Raw genomic sequence first — 22,941 nt, forward strand, 5'->3', positions numbered from 1 at the left:
ATCAAGTCTGAAATTTCAAAGGGCAAATTACGAAGTTCAGAAGTTTTAAATTTCCAGCATTGCAGGAAAGTTCTCCTCAAACAGGGTGATCCTACTCCTCCTGTACACTGCACTGGTTTGATAGGTCTACCACAGATTTGAATGCATTTTTCAGCACACACACACACACACACACACACACACACACACACACACACACACACACACACACACCTCATGTGCAGTTTACAAAGAGACAAAAACACAACACACAATGTCAAACACCCATCCCATTCCTTCTTCCTCTCTTTCACAGATCTTCCAGCCTGCCTTTTGCACTTGACCAAATATAAACTTGATATTTCTTGGCAGACAGACAGGTTGCAATGGGGAGGAGTCTCACAGTTCTGTTCAGCCCAGGACAGGCTGAAGGACAAACAGACACAAAGGTGCAGAAAGAGAAAGGGACAAAAGACTGACCAACAAAATTAAAGGTGAGTTAAACTTTTTGGATAAAGAACAGAAAGTTTTTAAAGATTTTATGGTATTTGTTTAATTTTGCTTCCCAAGTGTTTCCCATTTCAGATCACCAGTAATATCAACAGGCCTATGGCATGGCTTCTGTCTGTTTTTTTTTTAACTTTAGTTTTCTTTTAATTTAGGTATTTAAAACCCAATATTTATAAAATGTATTTGACTTCATTTGAAAATTCCTAGGTTAGACATTTACTGCCAGTTAACATATATTGTGAGCCATTTTAATAGGGTATCTTATCTATGAAGGTTTATTGAGAGCTTTAGCTTGACCTACTTACTGTACAGTGCCTTGCGAAAGTATTCGGCCCCCTTCAACTTTTCGACCTTTTGCCACATTTCAGGCTTCAAACATAAAGATATAAAACTGTATTTTTTTGTGAAGAATCAACAACAAGTGGGACACAATCATGAAGTGGAACGAAATTTATTGGATATTTCAAACCTTTTTAAAACCTGTTGAGGATCTTATCCCGATCTTATCCCGGTATTGGGATTCATTGTCATGTGACCATGGCGGGGAATTCAAAACTGCAAGAGTAATCATTTCAAAAAATCAAATAATCAACTATTTTCCTCCATTTGAAAGATATATCTCCTAAATCTAACCACGCTGTCCGATTTTCAGAGGCATTACGGAGAATGCATAAAGTTAGGTTATGTGAGGAGAGTACATTGACAATAGCTGCGTGTAATGTTTAGCCAATTCAAAGAAGGGCATCAACAGACAGAAAACTAGCTAGAATTATGCACTTACCTTTGACAATCTGCATCAGATGACACTCATAGGACATTATGTTATACAATACATGCATTTTTAGTTCCATCAAGTTCATATTTATATCCAAAAACAGCATTTACAGTCGCGGTGAAATTCAGAATTTTTTTCGGCTCGAATGCACCCAGTGAATCCAGCATTACAAATCACGGAATTACTATTCGAAAACATTGGTAAATTATAATATTGTCATTCAAAGAATAATATATTATCATCTCGTAATTGCTACCGAATGGCCAGATCTCAAAATAACTTTACTGGGAAATCACATTTTGCATAAACTGGGTACTATGCTAACAACAATAAGCTATATGCTAAGCTAAGCTAAGCTATACCGTTAGCATTAGCATCATCTAATATCGATAATAACATTCTAAATATCCCCTTACCTTTGATTATCTCCATCAGAAGGCGCTGCCAGAGATCCCAGGTCCAGAACAAATGTGGTTTCTTTTGACAAAGTTCATAATTTATGTCCAAATAGTTAGCGTTCAGTAGGCTCCCACAAAATGAGGTGGGCAGTGTAAAGTCACGTCGAAAAGCTAAAGAAAACCTAGTAAATAATCTATTTACGTTTGTTTAAACATGTCAAACGTTGTTTAGCACTAATCTTTTGTTCCATTTTTAACGTGAAACATCAGTAAACATCAGTAATATTTTCACACAACCTATCAAGTGTCTAGAATAAACGATAATGACAAAGGCACTCTTCTCAGATTCATGCGCAGGCGCAAAAAATGAAGTGATGATGTGTCAACTTGTAAGCTTTCTAATTCGGTCTGTATTCATGACAGATGCTTCCAACAACTTTCTAAAGATCGTTGACATCTAGTGGAAGCAGTAGGAGTTGCGAACTGAATCCTTTCTCACTGTGGTATCTTTAAAACAATGACACTAAATAGTACAGTCACAAAATTCTCATTTTTTTAAAATCTATTTTTCACAGGTTTTTGCCTGCAATATGAGTTTTGTTATACTTACAGACACCATTCAAACTGTTTTAGAAAATTCAGAGTGTTTTCTATCCGAATGTGTTAATAATATGCATATCCTAGCTTCTGAGTTGGTGTAGGAGGCAGTTAAAAATGGGCACATATTTCTTTCAAAATTCTCAATACTGCCCCCGTGGCCCGTAGAGGTTTTAACTTAACAAATAAAAAACGGAAAAATTGGGCGTACAAAATTATTCAGCCCCCTTAAGTTAATACTTTGTAGCGCCACCTTTTGCTGCGATTACAGCTGTAAGTCGCTTGGGGTATGTCTCTATCAGTTTTGCACATCGAGAGACTGACATTTTTGCCCATTCCTCCTTGCAAAACAGCTCGAGCTCAGTGAGGTTGGATGGAGAGCGTTTGTGAACAGCAGTGTTCAGTTCTTTCCACAGATTCTCGATTGGATTCAGGTCTGGCCTTTGACTTGGCCATTCTAACACCTGGATATGTTTATTTGTGAACCATTCCATTGTAGATTTTGCTTTATGTTTTGGATCATTGTCTTGTTGGAAGACAAATCTCCATCCCAGTCTCAGGTCTTTTGCAGACTCCATCAGGTTTTCTTCCAGAATGGTCCTGTATTTGGCTCCATCCATCTTCCCATCAATTTTAACCATCTTCCCTGCCCCTGCTGAAGAAAAGCAGGCCCAAACCATGATGCTGCCACCACCATGTTTGACAGTGGGGATGCTGTGTTCAGGGTGATGAGCTGTGTTGCTTTTACGCCAAACATAACGTTTTGCATTGTTGCCAAAAAGTTCGATTTTGGTTTCATCTGACCAGAGCACCTTCTTCTACATGTTTGGTGTGTCTCCCAGGTGGCTAGTGGCAAACTTTAAACAACACTTTTTATGGATATCTTTAAGAAATGTCTTTCTTCTTGCCACTCTTCCATAAAGGCCAGATTTGTGCAGTATACGACTGATTGTTGTCCTATGGACAGAGTCTCCCACCTCAGCTGTAGATCTCTGCAGTTCATCCAGAGTGATCATGGGCCTGTTGGCTGCATCTCTGATCAGTCTTCTCCTTGTATGAGCTGAAAGTTTAGAGGGACGGCCGGGTCTTCGTAGATTTGCAGTGGTCTGATACTCCTTCCATTTCAATATTATCGCTTGCACAGTGCTCCTTGGGATGTTTAAAGCTTGGGAAATCTTTTTGTATCCAAATCCGGCTTTAAACTTCTCCACAACAGTATCTCGGACCTGCCTGGTGTGTTCCTTGTTCTTCATGATGCTCTCTGCGCTTTAAACGGACCTCTGAGACTATCACAGAGCAGGTGCATTTATACGGAGACTTGATTACACACAGGTGGATTCTATTTATCATCATTAGTCATTTAGGTCAACATTGGATCATTCAGAGATCCTCACTGAACTTCTGGAGAGTTTGCTGCACTGAAAGTAAAGGGGCTGAATAATTTTGCACGGCCAATTTTTCTGTTTTTTATTTGTTAAAAAAGTTTGAAATATCCAATAAATTTCGTTCCACTTCATAATTGTGTCCCACTTGTTGTTGATTCTTCACAAAAAATTACAGTTTTATATCTTTATGTTTGAAGCCTGAAATGTGGCAAAAGGTTGAAAAGTTCAAGGGGGCCGAATACTTTCGCAAGGCACTGTATGTGCCGTTGCTGGGGTAGAGGAGCCACAATACAAACCTTTGACATGGATAACGTGTGGGCCTAGACCTGGATTATTTCATCTTGTCTATAGGGTGTAATAAATGACCTATAAATATAATAGCACTTTTCTAAAAGGAATACATCTACACATCTGAACATAGCCTACTGCCTCTCTGTCTACACAAACATGGAAACTAATTCCCACTTCTATCCTCTGTCCATTGGTTTAAAAGTTGTCTGTCTGTACTCCACAGGAATGGCGTCTCCTGCATCGATGGCAGCCCGCAGGGTATTAGCTGCTGCATCACACGCAGGCCATGAGGGAGGATCAGGTGTGTGTAATGTACTTAACTCTTCTCATATTGTGTTATATTCTCTCTCTGCCCTACTGCCTGCACCTTTTGTGTTGAGTTGGGCTTCTGGGTTTAACATTAACAGAGGTTTGTGGAAAGTTGGCAGTCTTCCTCTTACATTCATTAAATGTTTGTGTTCTGCTGTATTTAGGCCTGTCAGGTGACTTACAAATGTATCATATTGTAATTGAGGCGCTTCTGTCCTGCATGTCAGAGCCTGAGACAAGGAACCAAGGCTGAGTCACTGCAATCTGAACTGGATGATCAGTGTTTTGGAGCTGCTCTGTTACTTAGTTATACTGGTGTTGTGATGTACCCAAGCCTTGATAACTCAGGGTCACACAGAACCGTAGAGTCTGATCTACCGGAACTGGTTTCAACTCCACAGCTAGGACCTGGAAGATCCTGTCGTTTGTGTTGGCCCTACCTGGTGTGGCCGTCTGCATCGCCAACGCCTACATGAAGATGCAGCAGCACTCCCATGAACCCCCTGAGTTTGTGGCCTACTCACACCTTCGCATCCGCACCAAGGTGATACAGGAGGCACTCTGATATCCAACAGACTATAGCCACATCCTCAGACTAACTTCACTCACAGTTCATCATCTACATGTTAGGAATGGTAGTAGTAGTGGGATGTCTTTCTGAACATAAGTCTAGTTTTATCCAATCTATCCTGAATGATGAAACAACTTTCTCTTTCAGAAATGGCCCTGGGGTGACGGCAACCACTCTCTCTTCCACAACCCTCATGAAAATGCTCTTCCTGAGGGTTATGAGGGCCCCCGCCACTAAGGAAACCTCCTAACTCTATGCTGATCATCCACCTTCCCTGATTGCTACATGCTGAATAGCTCTAATCTATAGCTCTAATGAACCTGGCATTATGCTACTGACCAAGGGGCCAATTAGCAACACTACTGACTGTGGTGCTCCCAGTCAGATATAAATAAAAAATATACTAGTTTTACTGTGTCACACACACTGAGTGGCTTCTCATTTGTTTACCTCCAACTGTCTGATGTTATGTGTAAGATGAATGGAACTAGTATGTAAACATACATATATTCCAGTTCTGAACACCAAACATACATTGAGGACAAGACAGAGCAACACAGACATTGGCTGTGCGTAGTGGGTGTGGCTTGCTCTTGCCTCTGACCACAGAACATCGGCTGTCATTTTCTGTTCATTTCCCAACAATTCTACATGTTGAATCACCACTGTTGGTCTGAGCACTGAGCAGGTGATCTACTGCGCTACTCCGCTACTCTACTGCGCTACTCCGTCGGTGTTGGTCTGAGCACTGAGCAGGTGATCTACTGCGCTACTCCGTCGGTGTTGGTCTGAGCACTGAGCAGGTGATCTACTGCGCTACTCCGTCGGTGTTGGTCTGAGCACTGAGCAGGTGATCTACTGCGCTACTCCGTCGGTGTTGGTCTGAGCACTGAGCAGGTGATCTACTGCGCTACTCCGTCGGTGTTGGTCTGAGCACTGAGCAGGTGATCTACTGCGCTACTCCGTCGGTGTTGGTCTGAGCACTGAGCAGGTGATCTACTGCGCTACTCCGTCGGTGTTGGTCTGAGCACTGAGCAGGTGATCTACTGCGCTACTCCGTCGGTGTTGGTCTGAGCACTGAGCAGGTGATCTACTGCGCATGGCCAACATTCGTGTTGATCAGTCTTGTCCTTTAGATACAGTATGCCTTTTCAGACAGGACAAAAGAGAAAGACATCTTAAACAGATTTAATGAGGAACGTGGATTCACATGGGGCGAGTGAAAGCTGATCTCTGTTACCTTCACCTTGTAGCTACTCCTAAAGTTCTCTTTATTTAGAGCATATACAACATGGCACCCAGTCCCACCCTGATTATTAGAGTCATCCAAGTCAATACAGGACATTTACAGGACAGCTCTGTGTATATTTCAAAATCAAACTGAAAACATAAAAAAAGTTAACATTACATGCAACAAAAGTATTTAGCATATTACATTATGCTAATGTTTTAATTATAATACAACTTAATTTACAGTGCACCATGAGATAAAAATGATTTTCCTCATGATTCATTGTCTGAGAACACATCCCTTTAAATGGCCGCATGACTCCTTTAAATATAAATGTACTATTCTGAAGAAAATAATTCAAACTTCAATTACTTTGTAAACACCAATATTGGAATATAAAGGTTATTTGTTGTGAGACAAAGACAGATATTCACAAGGAAGGAAGGAAGGCTAATCATGTTGTAAAGACTTTTGAACATAAAATACATTTTCACACTGGCAAACGTTAACTTCAGTGTCATTGGAGAGACAATCACATGATCTCATACCATCCCTAATAATCTCCTCATACTTGATCCTCTGTTTCTCCTCTCTTCACCTCCACCTCCACCTCCACCTCCATCCCCACCCAACACCCCTCTTTCCTCCTAGCCCTCCCCCTCTCAGCTCAGGGCCATGGTGGCCAGACTCACTAGGTCACGTTTCAGAGTCTCTGTACAGTCTGCCTCTCTGGCAAGTCTGCGCAGGCAGTCTGCAGCCAGGGAAGAAGGGCGGGGCTGGGAGGAGCCCTGAGAGCCCAGCAGTAGGGACAGACAGGCCCTGCCCAGTCCAGGATAGCTGTACCGCTGGGAAAACCAATACACCTGTGGAAGGAGGGTCCATCTACCAGGACCAACTTTAGAGTCCTGTACAGAATCTGCAACCTTCTGTGTGTTTGAAACACTCTGCAGTTTAGAACGTCTTTTGCAGCACTTAGAGGCAGAACTTGATTTCAGAGGATTGACACAAGTCTCCAGTCCTGAGGTTGTCTTTGGTGCACTATCGCCGTTCTGGCCTGGTCCAGGGGCAGAGTGTCGTCTACCCTCTGTCTGCTGACAGGGATGGAGTCCAGAGCCATGTAGTGACACAGCCTGGCCTGCTGTCACTGTGGGGGCCAAGGAGTCTGTCTGGGCCTCAGAACCACTCAACTCTAGTCCAGATGTGCGGTTTGCCAGGCTCTCGTCAGCAGACTCTCCATCTGACCCATATTGGTCCATGTTAGATGGAGGTTTTTTGCCAACATCTGCAATTCGACCAGCATTCTTGGCAGAGCAGGACAGCAAAGACACACACAGATCCTCCACCTCCCTCTGCAACTCTGTCACCAAAAACCTACAGGCCCCCATCATCGTCTCAGCTAGGGGGGTCTTCTGGAAGCCCTGTGCCTCTGGTGAGGGTTCTTCTGCCCCGTCTCTCCAGACACCCAGTCCTTCAGAGGCCAAGGATCCCAAAATCTGACACTCTCCTCTGCCTTCTCTCTCCGTCTCATCCCCCTGTTCCTCTGCAGTCTCTCCGTCCTTGTTCAGGCGACAGCCATGCAGATAGTGCAGTACAGGTAGCAGCATGCCTTGGCTCACATCCCTGATAGGGATGGCCTCCCCAGTTCTCCCTTGAGCCTCTCCAAAGCCCCCCCTCAACAGGGCCCTGAAGTACTCTGACCCCACCACCTCGGTTCCCTCCGCCCCAGCCACTGCTTCCCTATTGGCTGACACCTGGCTCCCATCGTCCAGCAGGAAGAGGAGGTCAAAGGTTGAGTCATTGTAAGGACAGATATTGACCAGACGAGGCTTTTTTAAGGGAGGGGGTAAAGCTTTACCGGTTTGTGAGACTGACAGTGGTTTGATAGGACTGAGTACCCTGCACCTTCTTTTAGCCAGTACTGTTTTGGGGCAACCCATCAGACTAGAGAGGCATCCAATCAGCAGGGAGAAATATAGAGAGTGGAGCTGGGGGGCGGAGACATGTTGCGGTGAGTTCAGACAATCTGAGAGGAGTCGTCGGCATTCACTGGTGTGACGGTCTTCCTCTTCCTCGTCCTCATTACATCCAAGGGGCTCCAGAGCCAAGAGTAGACCACCGTTGTCTAGAAGAAGCTTCTTCAACAGAACCTTGTTACTGTTAGGGAACACAAGTTGATGTCAGATTACAGTTGGTATACACTTCATAACATTCCACCAGTGCCATTTGACTTACCCATTTACTAGTGGTAGAGACAGGGCACAGTTCAGCTTGTCTGACTCCGAGCCTGACAGCATCACATGGCTCAGGACTCCAGAACCAAATCCAGACTCACACTGAACGCGTAGGTTACTAAGCAGAGCAAGACCTATGCACAAGAAATTATACCCAAAACGTTACAGCAGCACCATTACACAAACTAAAAACAAAACTTTAAGACCAAGTACAACAATTAAACTTACCAAGCTGTTTCACTTTGGCCTTGACCCTATCAGTCTGCCTCTCTCCAGCTCCCCAACTCTCAGGGTCACTCCCTCTCTGGACCAGGTGGTGGCGGATCAGAGCCACTGAGCCAGTCCTGACCAGCGCCTGCAGACAGTTGGGGTTGCAGCTCAGCCGGCACAGCATGCGGAAGCACCTGCCGCTGGGGTCCTGATGCTGGCTGAGGTAGAACAGTAGGCCAGAGATGATGCCCGAGTTGACCAGAGCAGCGCTGGGGTCCGTGGCGTGAGAGAAGCGTGAGAGCAGCAGCAGGATGGGAGACTCTGGGGCCCAAGGCTCAGGGTGGTAGGGGTGGTGGTAGGCCTGGGGTCGGGACACTGTGGGAGGGGTGTCGAGGGGCACCACACTGGAGCGGGTGGTTGAGGGGACACGTGGCCTTTTCCGTGGAGGGGAGGAGAACTTGGATGGGGAGACGGGAGTGAGGGGTGGGATAGTGGGGGAAGGGAGAGAAGAGGTAGAGGAGATGGGCTGGGCTCGGGGGGTGGAGGTAGAGGAGATGGGCTGGGCTCGGGGGGTGGAGGTAGAGGAGGCGGGCTGGGCTCGGGGGGTGGAGGTAGAGGAGATGGGCTGGGCTCGGGGGGTGGAGGTAGAGGAGGCGGGCTGGGCTCGGGGGGGTGGAGGTAGAGGAGGCGGGCTGGGCTCGGGGGGTGGAGGTAGAGGAGGCGGGCTGGGCTCGGGGGGTGGAGGTAGAGGAGGCGGGCTGGGCTCGGGGGGTGGAGGTAGAGGAGGCGGGCTGGGCTCGGGGGGTGGAGGTAGAGGAGGCGGGCTGGGCTCGGGGGGTGGAGGTAGAGGAGGCGGGCTGGGCTCGGGGGGTGGAGGTAGAGGAGGCGGGCTGGGCTCGGGGGGTGGAGGTAGAGGAGGCGGGCTGGGCTCGGGGGGTGGAGGTAAAGGAGGCGGGCTGGGCTCGGGGGGTGGAGGTAGAGGAGGCGGGCTGGGCTCGGGGGGTGGAGGTAGAGGAGGCGGGCTGGGCTCGGGGGGGGGAGGTAGAGGAGGCGGGCTGGGCTCGGGGGGTGGAGGTAGAGGAGGCGGGCTGGGCTCGGGGGGTGGAGGTAGAGGAGGCGGGCTGGGCTCGGGGGGTGGAGGTAGAGGAGGCGGGCTGGGCTCGGGGGGTGGAGGTAGAGGAGCCGGGCTGGGCTCGGGGGGTGGAGGTAAAGGAGCCGGGCTGGGCTCGGGGGGTGGAGGTAGAGGAGCCGGGCTGGGCTTGAGGGGTGGAGGTAAAGGAGGCGGGCTGTGCTCGGGGGGTGGAGGTAGAGGAGGGCAGAGGGACACAGGGAGACAGATCAGCGGTTTTTGAGGGAGATGACATGTGGACCTGAGCTGGAGAACTCGTTGAGGTAGAGGGGGTGGATTGACTCTGAGATTCGGGTGAGGATAAGGGAGTAGAGGAAGGTAGTGAGCGGGTAGGAGATAAGCATTTTAAAGGGGAATGACTGTCAGTGGAAGAGGTTTGGGGAGAAGAAGAGGGGACATGAAGACTCCCCCAATCTCCCTCCGTGCCTCCAGGAGAGTCAAGAAGATCTCCCTCAGAGGAGATCAACCCTTCAGACACCAACCAGGACCTGGAGGAGCACCAATAGGACAGGTCAGATAACCATTTTTACAAAACTAGAATAAATCACAGGTGCACAGAGGGGGACAAAGGTGAGTCTGTTCACTCACCTCAGGCTAAGAAAGCTGGATGACCCAAGGACATGTTCCTTCCCCATCTCCTCTTTCCTGTTCCCCTCTGGGGGAGGGAAGTCAAATGAGTCGAAACATGACGTAGACAGCAGCTCTGAAGCAAACATGGTAGAGGTGAGGCTCACATCCATCTTCCCAGCAGATGGCTCCTCACCTTTAGCCAGCTCCACTAACCGAGCAACTAGCAGGGGGACTATTCCCAATTCTTGTAACTGTTCCAGGGCAGCTTCGTCATAGACAAAGTCAACACAAGCCAGAATGACCAATCGGTCGAGGGGGTGGCTCCGATGGACACCAAGGAAGCCAATCAACACCTCCAGACCGCCGCTCTCCTTCACTTTGGCCCGGTTCACTGCCTCTTTGCAGCATAAGCAGAGTGCCTTGAGGAACACTCCAGACTTCAGGCCGTCCTTCTTGACCTCCTCCGTAAACTTCTGGATTACCCCCAGGGAACCCACCAGAGGACGTAAGCAGCCTTGAGTGCACATGTTGGCCAGGGTTTTCAACGCAAGCTCCTCAAAAGGTTTATCGGCCTCTCCCGAAGCCATGACACCTAGCTGAGCTAGAACCCCAGATCTGGAAACCTCTCTAGCACACTCTACACCACAGCCCCTTGTGAGCTCATGGAGGGTCCGGAGTGCTGCTCTCCTCAGCCCCAGAGGGTACTCTGGAGCAATGAGCGGGGCGAGAGCAGTTAGTGTACCCTGGGTGAGCAGTAAAAGGCGGTTTGAGGGGGTGTCTGCAAGGTAGAGGATTGCACGGGCAGCCGACTGAGCACACTCTAGTTTAGAGGAAGGGGCTTCCAGTGGGTCATCAGAGGGAGGGGATGGGGCAGATGCAAGAGAGACGCAGAGGAGCAGGAGTGGAACACCACCTGTGTCGAAAACAGAAAAGCAATTATTTTTCAGGTACAAAATCTAATGTTCAACTTATACAGTACCAGTCAAAGGTTTGGACACACCTACTCATTCAATGGTTTTTCTTTATTTTGACTACTTTCTACATTGTAGAATAATAGTGAAGACATCAAAACTATGAAAGAATACATATGGAATCATGTAGTAACCAAAAAAAGTGTTAAACAAATCAAAATATATTTTATATTTGAGATTCTTCAAAATAGCCACCCTTTGCCAAGTGTGTGCAAAGCTGTCAAGGCATTCTCTCAACCAGCTTCATGAGGTAGTCACCTGGAATGTATTTCAATTAACAGATGTGCGTTGTTAAAGTTTATTTGTGGAATTTCTTTCCTTCTTAATGCGTTTGAGCCAATCAGTTGTGTTGTGACAAAGTAGGGGTGTATGCAGAAGATACCCTTATTTGGTAAAAAAAACAAGTCCATATTATGGCAAGAACAGCTCAAATAAGAAAAGAGAAATGACAGTCTTTAATATAAGTTTAAGACATGAAGGTCAGTTAATCCGGATCATTTCAAGAACTTTAAAAGTTTCTTCAAGTGCAGTCGCAAAAACCACCAAGCGCTACCATGAAACTGGCTCTCATGAGGACCACCACAGGAAAGGAAGATCCAGAGTTACCTCTGCTGCAGAGAATAAGTTCATTAAGAGTTACCAGCCTCAGAAATTGCAGCCCAAATAAATGCTTCAGAGTACAAGTAAGACACATCTCAACTGTTCAGAGGAGACTGCATGAAATCAGGCCTTCAAGGTCGAATTGCTGCAATGAAAACCACTACTAAAGGACACCAATAAGATGAGACTTGGGCAAAGAAACAAGAGCAATGGACATTAGGCCGGTGGAAATCTGTCCTTTGGCCTGATGAGTCCAAATGTGAGATTTTTGGTTCCAACCGCTGTGTCTTTGTGAGACGCAAAGTAGGTGAACGGATGGTATCTGCATGCGTGTTTCCCACTGTGAAGCATGGAGGAGGAGGAGGTGTGATGGTGCTTTGCTGGTGACACTGTCTGTGATTTATTAAGAATTCAAGGCACACTTAACCAGCATGGCTACCACAACATTCTGCAGCAATACACCATCCCATCTGGTTTGCGCTTAGTGGGACTATCATTTGTTTTTCAACAGGACAGGTGAAGCTGGTTGAGAGGATGCCAAGAGTGTGCAAAACTGTCATTAAGGCAAAGGGTGGCTACTTTGAAGAATAAAAAATAAAAAATATATTTAGATTTGTTTAACACTTTTTTGGTTACTCCGTGATTCCATATGTGCTATTTCATAGATTTGATGTTTTCCCTATTATTCTACAATGTAGATAATAGTACAAATAAAGAGAAACCCTGTGTCCAAACTTTGGACTGGTACTGTACTACAAAACAAAAATACCATCAGAAAGTGATGTAGACAGACAGAGGCAGCCAAAATCATTATAACATGTTTTACTTACCGGCAGAGTGGATAAGTGTGGAACTCTCAGGGTCCATGGCCAAGTTCCCCAAGGCCCGGGCTGCTCTGTTCTGGATCGTCTCCATGGCTACATTCTTCTTCAAAATACCCACTAAGAAAGGAAGAGCAAACTTTCATTTCTGAAATTATCACCATCATGTGAAATGAATGATTCAAACTTATTATGATAGTCACTTGCCCACAATAGATATTCCATCAAGCTTCCTAACCTTTAGAGGGGAGAAAAACATTAAATATCATAATGTAAGTCACCACTGTCCAACTTTTCATACTAAACATTCATATTCAATCAATGTAAATGTGTAGCAGCCCTGATTTGTCCTACACCCTTCTGTCTCACCTCAACTCGTGTCTGTCTCTCAGTGCAGCAGTTAGCCAGGATGCTGAGAGCCAGGTCCAGAGTCTTCCTGGAACACTCAGGGTGCTTTAGCAGGTCCAGGAGAATGCGCAGTCCACCCTGGCCTCGGAATCGAGCTATCCCACTGCTTCCTCCTTTAATGTGCTGTGTACGGATGGCCACCAGTGCTTGCCACTGCCCAGCTTTGACCCTCTTGTCCAGCTGTCTGTGTCCACTGGTGTCCGGCCCTGCAGTGCCTGGCTTGTGGTCCTCGGCTGCTGCTCTCCCAGGTTTAGAGAGCTGTGACAGGCACCAGGTCAGAGAGGTCTCTGGGGAGGCTGAGGACACTTCTCTGGGGTTGCCTGCCCATGTCCCATGTTTCTGGATCCCCGGCACTAGCTTTGACGCCATCATGCCACTAATTGTCTCCAACCCACCTGCTCTTCTGCTTATCCTCACTAACAAGTCACTTCAGACAGAAAGTGATGACATGGATGATGACAGGGGGACTGAGGGGCAGAAATGTGGATCATTATTTTACTTTTCAATTTTCTTAGGCTACATCATACATTTATACAGTATTAAACATGATTAACAAATGATCTCCCCTAGTGTATTTTCATCTTAATCAATTTCCAAAGTTTGTCAAAAAATTCTGTAAAAGAACAAAAATACTACAAATACCAGCATGACAAGTGGAAGAAATTACCCTTTGACCCCACTTCTCAACAATGCTGCTGGGAGTTGACGTTTGTGAACCTCTCGTCCACTCCTTGAAAAAACAGGCCTCTGTATGCGAGAAGGCCCAACAAACAATCACGGTGCGTTATAGTGCGAACACAAGTGCTATAATCTATGTTTTTAAGTCCCATCTCAAGAGTAATAAAGTATTTGCAATGACTAATTATTCCCACCGACATAATTAATTCAATCAAACGAAGAATAATCGTTTTAGCTAGCCGCTAACGCCATCTTTTAGCTGGACGATAAACAGGAGGCGCAACGAAAAGGGGGGAGGGATGTGTGAAGGGGTGGGTCGTTCTATTTAATCATGGGGCTTGTAGTCTCAGCTGTTTTACAACTATCAGAATTAAGCAATATTTCTCTATGAAAAATAACATTTCCAAAAACATTTATAAATAACTCCTCGTTTCAAGCCATATATATATAGCAACCGGGGATTGTTGTTAAGTAAGCAAAATAAATCTTGTTTCGTTAGAACTGTAAAAACTACATTTTCCTTATTGCTCTACGATGCAATGGCTACGCTCACTGGGAGGTGCTGGAAACAAGTATGGGGTTGTTGTTATATTCATCGTTTTATTTGATGCGGGGGAAAAAATAATCGCATGCCATAGCAGAGTTGTTAAATTATTGGTTTGAATTGCTTGTCATATTCTACTTCAAACAAATTTCCTTGTCACTGAGTAACACAATGGATGTAATTGAGACGGTTGTAACAGAGAGTATTGGAGTAGATGAAACTCCAACGGCGTCCAGTTTGGATACAGATAAATCGAAAGCAGGTCAGTGCAACTTGTCAGCAGATTGCATTCATCGTTATTTGCGAGGAGCTTGCGAGGAGTTTGTGGTTGATCACTGATATTTATCAGAATACATTTAATTGGCTCTTAAAGTTTCTCAATAGGGCAAGTTTCTGTAAACACACGGGCTACGAGGAAAAGACATGACAATTTAATAAACATTTAACAAAACATGTAATTTATTTGTATCATATTGTTTTTATATATACACATTTATCAACTTCCCTTCTCCAGAGTTTGTATGGACTTTACAAGCCACATGGCAACTTGTCCAAACCCGCCTCGAAATGGACCAGGATTTTGACCAGCCAGTGTGCAAGAAAAAGAAACTGTGGGAGACAGTGGCTGAGAGAGTGACTGCCAAGCTAAGGGCAGCTGGGAGCACAGATGTCACAGTCAAGGCCTATGAGTGTGATCTGAAGTGGCGTAACATGTTGGCCACATACAGGAAAAACGCTGAGAGGTCCAAGAGACTGGGGGCCCAGAGTGTCCACTGGGAGTTCTTCAAGGCCATGCATGAGGTCCTGGGGAAGAGTCGGGAGGAGATCGAGGCACAGCGCAGGTCCAAACTCAACGGGACCAAGCTGGGCAAGGCTATTGCCAGCAAGCGGTTTACCCCCATCCTCCCTACACCCTCCCTGACAGCTGCCCCCTTTGCTTCCAGGCCCCCCCAGGATGTCCTGCAGCTGTACATGGAGCTGCAGGAGAGGAAGATGAACATGTGGGCCCAGCAGAAGGCCCTGGAGGAGAGGAAGATAGAGGCCATCAATAATCTAGCCCGTGCAATCTCCAGTTTGTCTCACAGTCAAAACAACAGTTTCCAGCTGCCAGAGTAGCAGTACAGCACACCAGAGCAAAGGAGTTCTCACTGAACTAAAAACTTTTGGATTTTGTGTGATATATGGAAGCTTGTGCATAGAATGAAAGACTGCATCATGCAAATGTTTCTTAAGCGTTCAACCATTCAGCTACTTTGTGTTGTCATGATTTGTCATTGTATACGTTTTTATTATGCTGTAATAACACCATTTGACAAAGGAGTTGACTGCAGGAATTCCCTGTAATACCTGTGAATGAGAAGAAAGCTACACAGGGCATTTGTACATAGATCTGCCATAGGATACAAATAATCCTACATATGTATACAATACAAGATATTTGTGTGATACTCTTCCTTTTAATAAAATATACAATATAAATGCTGTTTATCTCAATACAAACACAAAATTATAAATCACTTTATGTACTTCCAGAATCCAACTCTTTGTACAGCAAATCTGCGATGGCTTCCCTTCTCCTCACACCCTCCTCATCACACTCCCCCTCTCCCTCCCCTTGTCCCTGCCTCCCTCTCAACCTGTCCGTTGACCACTTCCCCCATGTCCAGAAATACATTGTGGAGTATGCAAGCAGTAAGGATAACTGCTTTGGTTCTTTTATAGTTCCCCATGTCCAAATACCTGAGCCTTTCAAATCTGGCTTTCAGGTCAGCCACAGCCTGGTCCAGGAGGTTCAACAGGCTCAATGCCTGGACGAGGAGAGAAGGACCAGAAACCAACACGGGTGATGGAGTAAATAGTGTGTCAGGATATTGTAATTCAGTGATATTCTAAGTGGGGGGGGGCTGGAGTGAGGTCGCCCCCCCAAAAAATTGTATGGGACAATATACAAACGTTTTTGAGAAAGATAATTGGAAAACATTTCTTGAGTAAATGTATTGATGCCTTTTCATTTTGAAATTAATGCAATTAATTGAAGGTTATTTGTTGATGTAAAAATCTAAATTGACTGATTTTAAGGTTGTGTCATCTGATTTGGGGCGGCAAGAAATTATTGGGGGGAAAATGGGGTCCCCAGAAATACTGCCGGATAAAATGGGGTCCCTGCTGAAAGTTTGTATAACACTTGTAATTGATCCACATTGAACAGCAGTTTACATACCAGTCTGCCATCTAATTGGTTGGTCCTCAAGTGTGTTCACACGCTCACAAAAGGAAAAGAAGATCCTATGAATGTTTCATTTTTCCATGCGAAAACTGGTAGACACAGAGCGATAGCTGAGGTGCTTGGACAGGAGAGTGAGGGACAGGAGAACAGTGTGGGACAGGGATAAGCGGGCACGTCCTGCCATACAGCTCTGATTGTATCTTGAGTTTGAATTCTGGAGGAGATCTGTAATGTACTGAGAGATGAAAAGAAACATAAATCAGATCTGTGCACAGCAAATTAATAAAATGGTGTCATCTCAAATCTGCATTAGTGTGGGGATGGAAAAATAGATTAAGCCACAACAATGAAGATAAGTAGGCCTACTGAAGGCTACCTGAACTGCAGCGTTTTCCTCAGCATCAGTTAACTGTTGAGATTCAGACTCCTCTTCTACATGAGAAAGTGTAAGTTCTGTTGTTGACCAAATTTGGTTTTGCTGTTGAGGTTCTTCCACCAGCTGAGACAGTTGTAGGTAGATTGGTCCAGGCTGATCATGAACCTTTGCTAGGAGGTCAGCTTCCAGAATTCTTCCCCTGCTCGGTCCAATCGTTGCTCCAGTTCGTCTTGAGAAAGAGGCTCCCATTCACGCTGCATCATTTCGAGCACAGCTCGACCAGCCGACTCAACATAATTATTATCCATGCGTGTGCGTGGTGCTGAGCGCAGTGGAAAAGGTTTGATAGAAGACTACCGAAATTGTAACGTTATCCTGAATACCGTATTTAATATTTTATTAGTTGTTTTGCTGATTCACTCCTTTAAATAGTTGATGGATAATGCCATGCTTGTTCAGAACTTGGTCTGCCAACACACTAAATTACAGGCTAGCTAACGTTGTAAAATGTATAATACAGGGTAACTTATTATCACAGATACTGGTAACTAAATAACTTAGTAAGTTGGCTATTATTGCGTTATATCTAACTACCTTGCTAATCCACTATGTCCTCCTCAGTTATTGTGTAGATTGCTTAAGTTAGATACCTGACACCTGAGATGCAAATAAATTAGAACAAATATTTAGCTGTCGAGCTAGCTAGCTAGCTCTCATCCATCCTGCTAAAAACAAAAATATAATCTTCTTTACAGTTTTATGGCAGACTACAGACTACTATTGGTGTATTGCCGCCATCTACTGTACGGGGTCGTCTTCTTTGATATTATTGCAGTACGAACTATTGCGGTTGTGGAAAAGTACTCAATTGTCATACTTGAGTAAAAGTAAAGATATTTTAATAGAAAATGACTCAAAGTTAAAGTCACCCAGTAAAATAAAAATATTTGGTTTTGAATATACTTAAGTATCAAAAGTAAATGGAATTGCATAAATGTACTTAAGTATCACAAGTAAAAGTATCAATTATTTAAACTTCCTTATATTAAGAAAACCAGATGGCACACTCCAACATAATTTACAAACGAATCATTTGTGTTTAGTGAGTCAGACAGATCAAAGGCAGTAGGAATGACCAGGGATGTTCCCTTGATAAGTGTGTGAATTTGACCATTTTCCCATCAAAATGTAAAGAGTACTTTTGGGTGTCAGGGAAAATGTATGGAGTAAAAAGTACATTATTTTGATTTAGGAATGTAGCGAAGTAAAAGTTGCCAAAAATAGAAATAGTCAAGTACAGATACCCCCCAAAAAAACAAGTATTTTTACTTAAGTACTTGACACCACTGGGTATGAAAACAAATGCAATAGGTGCATGCTGCCACCTACTGTTTTGGCTGTATCAGCCCAAATAATTAACAAAATAAACTAAACTCAATGAACTCCTTTATTCAGATTCAACTGCCCATCCCTACAGGCTCTGGGAAATATCTTCTGCTGTAGCTAGCGTAATACAGTAAAAACGTGCAAGACATCACCCTCTTTTGGCGGTAGTATAATACACCATAAAATCCTTAACATTTCCTAATTTTACTGCTGAATGGATTTTATTTCACCATATGAATGACAAAGTGAATGGCAATAAAGCATTTCACAGAATAGTGTGCATTAACGAAAGCAATAACACACAGGGGCTGACAAATGTATTGTTTGTATGTCAACAAAAGGACTTGGTGGTTGTCCTGTTTTTAAAAGAGCATGTTGGCAAACTATTTCCATCATATCTTAAGAGAATGACAACCACAACAGTCAGATTGTTGACTCGGAGACAGTAATTTGTACCTTTGTTTATAACGAAAGATGAGTGGACCACCGAAACGATAGAGGACCACCGAAAATGCTAAATACCGTATTTACTAATGTTTAGTTAATTCACTCATTTAAATATAGTTGATGCAAAATGCCATGCTTGTTCATCCAACACACTAAATTACAGGCTAGCTAGCCATCTAAACATTTTACCAAGGTAATTTATTTAACAAATATTAAGGTAACTAATACATTGCCTATTGTGTTATAGCCAACTCGCTAATCCACTTCATCCTCAATTGTGTAGATTAATAAATTTACCTACCTGGCCCTTTATCCAAATAAATGAGCTAACTACATATTTGACTAGCTTTCATCCAGCCTGCTACAAACACATTCTTCTCTTGCTGTAGCTAGCTTAATAGATTAAGCAAGAGCTCACCTCTTTCTGGCTGTAGTATAACACTACCCTATCATACAATCCTGGCAATTTCAAATTTCATTGGACTGATTTTATTTCACCATATGAATGACAAATACCAAGTAAAGTGAATGGCACAAAAGCATTTCACCGAGTCGATTAACAATATACCACACAGGAGGTGACAAAGTAAATGTTTGTTTTATTTTTTTTATGTCAACTCAAGACAATTACAGGTGTTGCTTGTTTCATAAAGTCCTGTTTTTAAAAGAGCTTGTTGGTGAACCATTTCCATCATATCTTAAAAAAAGGGCATGACAACCACCCCAAAGTCAGGTTGTTGAATCTAATTGACAGTTTACACCCATTTCAATTCAACACCAGGAAATGGTACCTTCATGCTTGTTTATCACAAAAGATAAGTGATTCCTGTCGCTTTCCACTGAAGGTTTTACCATTTACACTTCAGACAAAAAAAAGGGGGGTGGTGTAATTTGGGGAATAGGGGTCAAATTGGTAGTTTTGTATAGAGAATTAGAAGAAAAGAAAAAAAAATACACAGGAACTCCAGTGCAAAGGTTCAAAAGTAAAGAAACAAGCAAACAAAAACCAGATAGTGGGAAAGCTTAATACCTTTACACTGAAATAAAAACTGACGATTGTAAATCTTCACACCATTCTGTGTATGTGTGTCCATCCGTGTGTGCAAATACATGTGTTCTGCTATACATTTTATGTCATAGCATCAACATGTTTGTGTGTTTATTTCAGATCCATTCATGCACATGTTATCTAGATAAGCTAATAACTCACAAACCCTTTGTTGCTCCACATACTACCACCGCAAGGAGTAATTAAAAACCACTAAATTGTAATATTAATATTGAATAAAGAAAACACAATCAGCAAGAGGGCATTCTAAAAATGTAATAGCCACTCCCTTCTCAAATCCCCACCAAACCAAAAAACAGGCTACACCCTCCCCAAAAGACTAGTATGAATTAAATTAGGAGGTATGATGCATTTTTCCCAACCCCCTTACTGACAGTGGCCTGACAAATTAGAAATGTTTGTTGAGGGATCTTGTGAGTGAATCTAAACATGCGTGAGCCTAGTTCAGGAATAACATGAAAATACTCCCCTCTGTGCGAGGGAATTCATGTTCTTCCTGCAAAGTTAAAGATCTCACAGGTGCACTCGCATGTTACCCTAAAGCAGTCTGTAAAGCCGGCCTACATAATCCAAAGCACCACTTCCCAGACCCCCCCCCCCCCCTTCCCTGCCTACTTCCTTCACTGCACAGCCTGCTCATTGGCTGTGCTGCCAGAGTCCTGAGGCTTCATGACGTCAGGAAGCTCTGGGGGGCTGGAGAAGGGCTCAACCCTCAGCTGCTCAAATGCATCATCTGAAAGAGAGGGAGAGATTTGTTTGATAAGGAGAGAGTGAAGAGTATCAAAGGGAAACAGAGGAAGAGGCATTTTTAGAAGGATAAATTTAGGGGTGCAAGGAAGTTGCAATTTGTTTCTGTTAAACTATCAAACAACAAACTATTTCACAGCCATTCTGACAGACGGATATCTTGCAGCTCAACATCAGAATAAAACAGAGTGAATGTTTTGAAACATGGGACAGATACTACGTAACATAAAAATGAATACTCACCACCGAGACGGAAAGCTAATCCAACAGTCCCTGGGGCCTGAGGTCTGGCTGTTTGATTTGTGAAGCCACAGTCTCCAAGAGTCTTACTATCCTCCAGCAACATGTCATCCTGATACAAGAGAGATGTCAGAGCAGAGGGTAGATATGTAACACCACCATCAAGTTCACCATTTAATCAATATATACACACACACACGTACACCACAAATGAGGGCAGGAGAGAGAAAAAGAGAAGAACAGACTTTGGGGGATTGTTTGGGCTTAATAAAAATCAACCTCTTAGACTTGGGGAGTTCCTACATCAGAAGAAAAAACGATTTTATATACACAAATAGAATAAATTACTTTCATTGGCCTGGCCATATCTTACTCCCCCACTTTGTAATTGTCCTCCACAAGGGGTATGCACTGTATATACCTTGTACAGCCTCTGTTCCTCCGGTGCCCTCTTTAGGATACCCTCCACTATGCGCTTCAGCTCGTAGACCGTAGTGGACTCTTTGGCATCAGTGAAGATGGTCGTCTTGTGACGCCGGATCATCAGAAACACATCCTAAGGCAACAGCAAGTTAGGGAGATAACTCTTATTTTTATTATGTATTTTCCCAAACTTTTAGTACCAGGGACCACTATGCCATTGCTCTCTGTTTGCTAGCTAACTAAGAGACCAGTGAACAATAAGAAACACTGGAATAGGACTGTGAAACGTGCTGCAGCCCTTGACATTTCATTCATTGTCTAGTAGTCAATGGCCTATGATTTGTATATGCGGAAGCCTTTCTTGAACCAATGCACCCGTTAGATGTTAAAACATCTCAGCAGAGGGGAAAACTGAGCAAACAGCAGCCAAATCGGCCACCATAGGCTTCTGCCGGGTGACAGCCCCACATGTGCACGTTCATCACTAGAAGTGCCAGAGAGCCATCTTTCTAATTAAAGGCCTCAAGTCTGGGCCGGACCCAATAATGTCGACAACATGTAGGGCTGGAGGATAGTGGGTAAAGTACAGTTAAATCTTGGGTTTCAATATTTGGTAGAAACAGGGTTTCATCATTTAAGGTTGGGGGATCATGCAAAGTAAATTGGTTAAGACCGCACCACCAACTGTAAATCCCAGTTCCACCCATGTTTCAAAAGACTAGGCTTAACTCGAAGAGGAAAATGCTACAATTCTGTTGACTGACAAAATGACAAACTGACGGTTGACTATGAGCACATTCTACCTAAACTTGCCACCAGTTACTTAATAGCTAGTTGATTAACAATGTCTGGTTAACGTTGTCTTCCAAAGCTAGTAGCTAGCTAACTGTTAGCTAGCTACATAACGATGCTGGATACAAAATGTCCAAATGACTTTAGCTACCAAGCTGGCAACTGTATGACGTTAGCTTGCTAACTAATTAAATAGCAAATGGAATGTTTGTGTAGCTAACTAGTCAGCAAAAAATAGCTAGGTAATATTGCATTACTTGTTCAGTTAGCTAACAGTAGTAGATGCCAGCCAACGTTAGCTAGCTAGCCCATACACTCAATGTTTCACTGACGTGTGGTAATGTACGCTTGACACCAAACGAATAGCAAGCCATCTGGGCAGTAGCTAGCTAAATAGCTAGCTAACGTAACCTAGTTTCTATGGACATGGAAAGTATGTTCGAGTGTCACCAAGGCTAGATAACTAGCTAAATGAGACAGATCTAGGATAAGTTAGCTAGTTTCCTTTCTTTTTAACAAGTCAGACAGTTAACGTTTAGCTAGAATTAGCTCGTCAAGTTACACTAAAACAAAACGCTGATTGCAGTTAAACAGCTACTGTTGACTTGCTAGTTACCGTTAGCTTAATATGCTGCGAAACAAAAGGAGTCCATATCAAGCGTTTCCCAACCATATGTCATAATGGAGGGAATTAACGATTTCTACATGTCAATATTTACTTTACCATAGTAGCAAAACGCCATGAGAATGTCAAGTCACAGTTTTAAAATAGATTATTTATCTCTTCCTCACTCACCATTTCTCTCGGTCGGTTGCGCCTCCGCTATCCCACGCTGCACTGCGAGAATCACAATACGCTCTCATCCAACAGTGGTGTATAACACCAGAGATACTTTTGATGAGCTAGGAAACTCAATTGAAATCGTATTAACGACCATTGTGTACGTTGCCCATGCTACGTCAATGGACCGCGCGGTGCCTTCTGGGCGAGTCTTGGACAAGGATGGCACTCCTTCAAGGAGTGAA

The 22,941-nt window shown here is 44.1% G+C and overlaps 4 protein-coding genes and 1 long non-coding RNA gene across 5 annotated transcripts; 2 read left to right on the forward strand and 3 right to left on the reverse strand.

The window, feature by feature from the left end:
* The first annotated feature begins 353 nt into the window (after nucleotides 1-353).
* LOC115171502 (cytochrome c oxidase subunit 6A, mitochondrial) lies at nucleotides 354-5,239 on the forward strand. Its single transcript, XM_029728410.1, has 4 exons — nucleotides 354-473; nucleotides 4,159-4,236; nucleotides 4,646-4,788; nucleotides 4,963-5,239. Exons 2-4 carry the CDS (start codon nucleotides 4,161-4,163, stop codon nucleotides 5,050-5,052), a joined length of 309 nt encoding a protein of 102 aa, XP_029584270.1. The 5' UTR covers nucleotides 354-473; nucleotides 4,159-4,160; the 3' UTR covers nucleotides 5,053-5,239.
* A 748-nt stretch (nucleotides 5,240-5,987) lies between these two features.
* On the reverse strand, nucleotides 5,988-13,966 carry LOC115170700 (uncharacterized). Its single transcript, XM_029726936.1, has 9 exons — nucleotides 13,629-13,966; nucleotides 12,948-13,453; nucleotides 12,786-12,816; nucleotides 12,588-12,698; nucleotides 10,205-11,099; nucleotides 9,147-10,104; nucleotides 8,506-9,079; nucleotides 8,279-8,411; nucleotides 5,988-8,200 (listed from the first exon to the last, which is right to left on the reverse strand). Exons 2-9 carry the CDS (start codon nucleotides 13,356-13,358, stop codon nucleotides 6,709-6,711), a joined length of 4,605 nt encoding a protein of 1,534 aa, XP_029582796.1. The 5' UTR covers nucleotides 13,359-13,453; nucleotides 13,629-13,966; the 3' UTR covers nucleotides 5,988-6,708.
* Nucleotides 13,967-14,212: 246 nt separating this feature from the next.
* Nucleotides 14,213-15,683, forward strand: LOC115171503 (uncharacterized). Its single transcript, XM_029728411.1, has 2 exons — nucleotides 14,213-14,470; nucleotides 14,723-15,683. Exons 1-2 carry the CDS (start codon nucleotides 14,380-14,382, stop codon nucleotides 15,322-15,324), a joined length of 693 nt encoding a protein of 230 aa, XP_029584271.1. The 5' UTR covers nucleotides 14,213-14,379; the 3' UTR covers nucleotides 15,325-15,683.
* Nucleotides 15,646-17,588, reverse strand: LOC115171504 (uncharacterized). The gene is made up of 3 exons (XR_003871207.1): nucleotides 16,812-17,588; nucleotides 16,430-16,670; nucleotides 15,646-16,016 (listed from the first exon to the last, which is right to left on the reverse strand). It is a non-coding gene; the product is annotated as an uncharacterized LOC115171504 (long non-coding RNA).
* Nucleotides 17,589-19,223: 1,635 nt separating this feature from the next.
* LOC115171511 (elongin-B) lies at nucleotides 19,224-22,813 on the reverse strand. Its single transcript, XM_029728428.1, has 4 exons — nucleotides 22,712-22,813; nucleotides 21,122-21,256; nucleotides 20,704-20,812; nucleotides 19,224-20,446 (listed from the first exon to the last, which is right to left on the reverse strand). The coding sequence occupies exons 1-4, from the start codon at nucleotides 22,712-22,714 to the stop codon at nucleotides 20,334-20,336; spliced, it is 360 nt and encodes a 119-aa protein (XP_029584288.1). The 5' UTR covers nucleotides 22,715-22,813; the 3' UTR covers nucleotides 19,224-20,333.
* Between the last annotated feature and the right edge of the window lie 128 nt (nucleotides 22,814-22,941).

This window comes from Salmo trutta, chromosome 32 (assembly GCF_901001165.1).
Source record: "Salmo trutta chromosome 32, fSalTru1.1, whole genome shotgun sequence".
Classification (NCBI taxonomy): domain Eukaryota; kingdom Metazoa; phylum Chordata; class Actinopteri; order Salmoniformes; family Salmonidae; genus Salmo; species Salmo trutta.